This window comes from Pogona vitticeps, chromosome 6 (assembly GCF_051106095.1).
Source record: "Pogona vitticeps strain Pit_001003342236 chromosome 6, PviZW2.1, whole genome shotgun sequence".
NCBI lineage: Eukaryota > Metazoa > Chordata > Lepidosauria > Squamata > Agamidae > Pogona > Pogona vitticeps.
The window spans coordinates 121,076,049-121,080,120 of record NC_135788.1 but is presented as its reverse complement, the minus strand read 5'-3'; the positions used below and the strand labels follow the sequence as shown (position 1 = coordinate 121,080,120).

At 47.9% G+C, this 4,072-nt stretch overlaps 1 protein-coding gene across 1 annotated transcript; it reads left to right on the top strand.

Annotated features, from left to right (window-relative positions):
* On the top strand, positions 1-4,072 carry TMEM256 (transmembrane protein 256). Its single transcript, XM_072977227.2, has 4 exons — positions 1-161; positions 1,177-1,214; positions 1,567-1,647; positions 3,472-4,072. Exons 1-4 carry the CDS (start codon positions 68-70, stop codon positions 3,613-3,615), a joined length of 357 nt encoding a protein of 118 aa, XP_072833328.2. The 5' UTR covers positions 1-67; the 3' UTR covers positions 3,616-4,072.

The window sequence follows — 4,072 nt, the reverse complement described above, 5'->3', positions numbered from 1 at the left end:
TTTGATTGGTTAAGGCGCGCCAAGAGGCGGAAGCGGGTCGTTCCTGGTTCACGTCGCGGGGCTGAGAATGGGCGCCCGGGCAGCCGCGGGGCTCCTTTTCCGACGACTCGGGGCGCTGAGCGGGGCGGCGGCGGTCGGGGCGTCCGCTTACGGGGCCCACGGTGAGCAGGCCCTGCTGGGGGGAAGGGGAGGGGAGGGGAGGGGAGGGGGAGAGGCTGGCGGGCCTCCGTGGCCGGGAACCCCCCCCCAGCCCAGATGGGAGCAGCGCCCCCCCCAAAAAAATGCAGTTTGGAGGGGGGGCCTTGGTGCAAAAGTGGGGGTCGCCTCCAGCCTGGAGCAAGGGGGGTGGGTCTTGTCTTTTTTGGGGGGGTAAGTTCCTTTTTTATTTTGGACTACGGCTCCCAGAATTCCCCCAGGCAGCAATGCATTTGCTGGTTGGGGAATTCTGGGAGCCGTAGTCCAAAATAAAAAGGAACTTTCCTTTTAGCTGAGGAATGAGTTTGCAGTGGTGAGCCGGAGCTGCAGCCTCTGAACTGGGCTGGCCCTTTGCAAAATATACATATACATTTGCAAAATATACATATATATTTTGCCCTATATATGTGCAAATATATGTGAATATATACTGTATGCATATACTGTATGTGTGTGTGTGTGTATATACAGTATATATATATATATTTGCAAAGGGCCAGCCCAGTTCAGAGATTGCAGCTGTGGCTCACCATTGCAAACTCATAGATAGATATACAGTAGATCTCTCTCTCTCGCTCACTCACTCACTCTTGGAGGGTCAGCAGACACTTCCCTCTCTCTCTCCCCTCCGCATATTCTAACCCCCCTCCCAGGGCCGGACCCATAGAGGCTTTATTTGGGTGCCTAATCCCTCCCTCCTTAAAAGACCATGATCTCCTCTGTTTTCACTTGTCTGCTGCTGGGATTCCCTAAACTCCCCCCCCCAAAAAGGCTCCTTCCCTGGTGGATTGGGCCCCGGGCTTCAAATTCATCTCCACTCCACACCCAGACCCACAAAAGGTTTCTATCGTATGGTGTCCCTGAGGCTTCAGCATTCTTAGTAGCTCAGGTGGGGGGGGGGTGTTTGCTCTCTGCCCTTTCCAGCCCCCCATTAAACTCACCCGTGGTCTGTCTTTCCCTTCTTTCTCTCATGCCATGCAGGTTTTCGCCGCAGTGACCGAGATGACTACTTGAAAGAGGTGAATTATTCTCCCTTGTCTGCCTTCCGCCCATTTGCTTTCCCAATATATTTTATTTTGAATGATCAGCTGTGACAATCTTTCCCACAACGCAGCCAAAATATTCTAGCTTTCTGTACCTTACAGATTTTAAGATTCTTGGTTTTTAGTCATTTGTCTTAGATGGCATCGCTCATCAGCTTCTTAAACCTAGGAAAAATCTTGACACCCTGTGATAAACCTGCTCTTTGCTTTTTCTATAGAAACTTTGATTTAAAGTCCACCGCTTTACGCCATACCGTCGAACCAAGAATGCCTCATCCAAAGCAATTTCTTAACGTTTTTCTTGCTTCTTACGTTCTCCATCTTGTAGCTGTACGAGACGGCGAACAAGTATCACCTCTTCCACAGCCTGGCTCTCTTAGCTGTGCCCCACTGCCGCTACCCCATGTTGGTGAGTAGACAGGAATGAGAAGAGGCAAGGTCAAACTGGCCTGAACACCCGCCAAAGTCAGAGCCACCCAACTCTGCTCGTCAGCCTGGTTCATGACTGCGAAATACTAAAATAGAAGCCAGTGGTTTCTGCTACAGAACACTGCAGTTGTCAGAGCAGACCCTTATTATTCCCCCCAGGCAGGGAAGAATTGGGCATGTTTAGCCTTGAGAAAAGAAGACGAGGGAGAGAGGAGAGGACTTTTCAAGTTCTTGAAAGGGAGTCCTGCAGAGGAGGGGCAGGATCTGTCCTTGATCCTCCCAGAGTGCAGGACGTGGGCTCAAGCGACAGGAAGCCAGATTTAGGATGAACATCAGGAAAAAAAAACCTTCTCAACTGTTAGAGCAGTGTGGCAAAGGAATCCATGACTCCAGCCCTGGAGGCACGCAAGAGAAACTTAGACAATCCCCTGGCAGATCTCCTTGGGTTTGTGTTCCTGCCCTGAGCAGGAAGGGGGTTGGACTAGATGGCCTTTGAGGGGCCCCTTCCAACTCAGTTGCTCTGTGGTTCTAAGGAGTCCCTGCTTGAGTTCCTCATCATGTCACTGGCACAAGGAATACAAGTGGCGACTGTTCCTAGAAGCCTTTTACCCCGGGGATTTTCACTGCTGTATTTTTGCTGGTATGATTCTGACTGCCAAAGGTTTTTTTTAAATGCCTGTTTTGGTTCGTTGAAAAGGATTGCTAGCTTAGCTACTGTGTGGACATTCTGTTACACCAATTGGTTTAAAACCAATTCTAAATTGGTTTAAAAAGTGGTGTTTTATGGATTACTTTTCTTCTTAAGTTTACCAAATTGTGCTAGCTGAATGCAATACAAATGGCTGATATTTCAAGGGGGCAGGAGGCGCCCACAGGGGAGCAGCCCATATGGGCCCATAGCATGGGTGGAGAAATATTCCCCCATATTCCACAAGTGGGTTAAGCTACTTTCACTTTCGTTCTTTCGGCTGTGAGATTTACATACAGCCCTTAGAAGCTTCTTCCTGGCTCGGAGGAAGGCCGGCAGGACAGAAATCCTAATCTGCATCTGTTGCGTGGTTATTAACAGGAACTTTGCTCTCATAAACATGGGAGACGGTCTTTAATTAATTAATAATCTCTCCAGGCTCAATTCAAAGTGTTGGTTTTGCCTTAAATGGGCTTGGGCCCAAGCTATCTCAAAGACCGTGTCTCCCATTCTGAGCCGGCTCGGGTGTTAAGATCATCAGAGGAAACCTTTCTCTCTGTCCTGCTACCTTCAAGAGCGTGTTGGGTGGATACACGGGAGAGAGCCTTCTCTGTGGCTGTTCCCAGACTTTGGAACTCCTTGCCACTGGAAGCCAGTCTTTGCTGTCCTTCCACAAGCAGGCAAAGACCTTTCTCTTCAGGCAGGCTTTCCCTGAGTGACCGGCTGACTGGGTGGGATTTTTAGATGGATCGTTATGAATGACTGCTTTGACTTTGTTTATTTATTTCATTTGTACCCCGCCTATCTGGTCTTGCAATCACTCTAGGCAGCTTCCAATACAACATAAATCAGCAAATACAAATATCACAAAAGTTGTTACATAAATAAGTTCCAAAACAATTTATAAAAGGAGAAAAATAAAATAAGAAATAAATAGAGAGAATAAAAAGATCAAGTTTTTAGTACTGCTCGTGTGTACCGTTTCTCAGAGTTTATTTGTTCCTTTTTAATATATGTTGTAAGCTGCCTTGGGTCCTTTTTTAAGTAGAAAGGCGGGGTTAAAAATATTTCAACTAAGAGACATAATAACTAACGTACCCCTTTTGTGCCTTGCAGGCCGGGAGCATCCTTTTGACAGGCATGGGGTTGTTTTGTGGGCCCTTGTACTACAACGCCATCTCCGGAGACCCCACGTTCAACAAGGCGGCCCCCTTTGGGGGAAGCCTCCTCATCCTTGGCTGGCTCGCTCTCGTTCCCTGAAGGAGACTTCCCCGTTCGGTCGCTTCCTGCTTTTTTTCTTCCCTTAAACCCAGCCTGATGACGGCCTTCCTGGTCTTTCTGTGCTACTTTTGGTACGTTTCCAGGAGCGAAGCATGTTATAACAGTGGAAGACAAAGAGGAACGCTTCTTCCACACGTGGTCAAGCGTGTGTTGATTGAGCCTGGGGTCATTCATTAAGGATGGCCTTTCCTCTTTTGCCCAGAAATCCCCCTGCACAGTTCATGAAATGCTAAATCCTCCCCCCCTTTTTTTAAAAAAGCAAGAAAACAACACTAAATGGCAGTGACAATGAGAATAAAGTTACGATGGGAAGAGGGATGACGGGATCATGTCAAGCAATCTGTAGGAGCCTTGATGGAATTTACCTCTGTGGTGTTCCTCTTTTTAAAACAAAATCAGTGACTTTGTACAAATTCAATAAAAGAATGGGATTTTA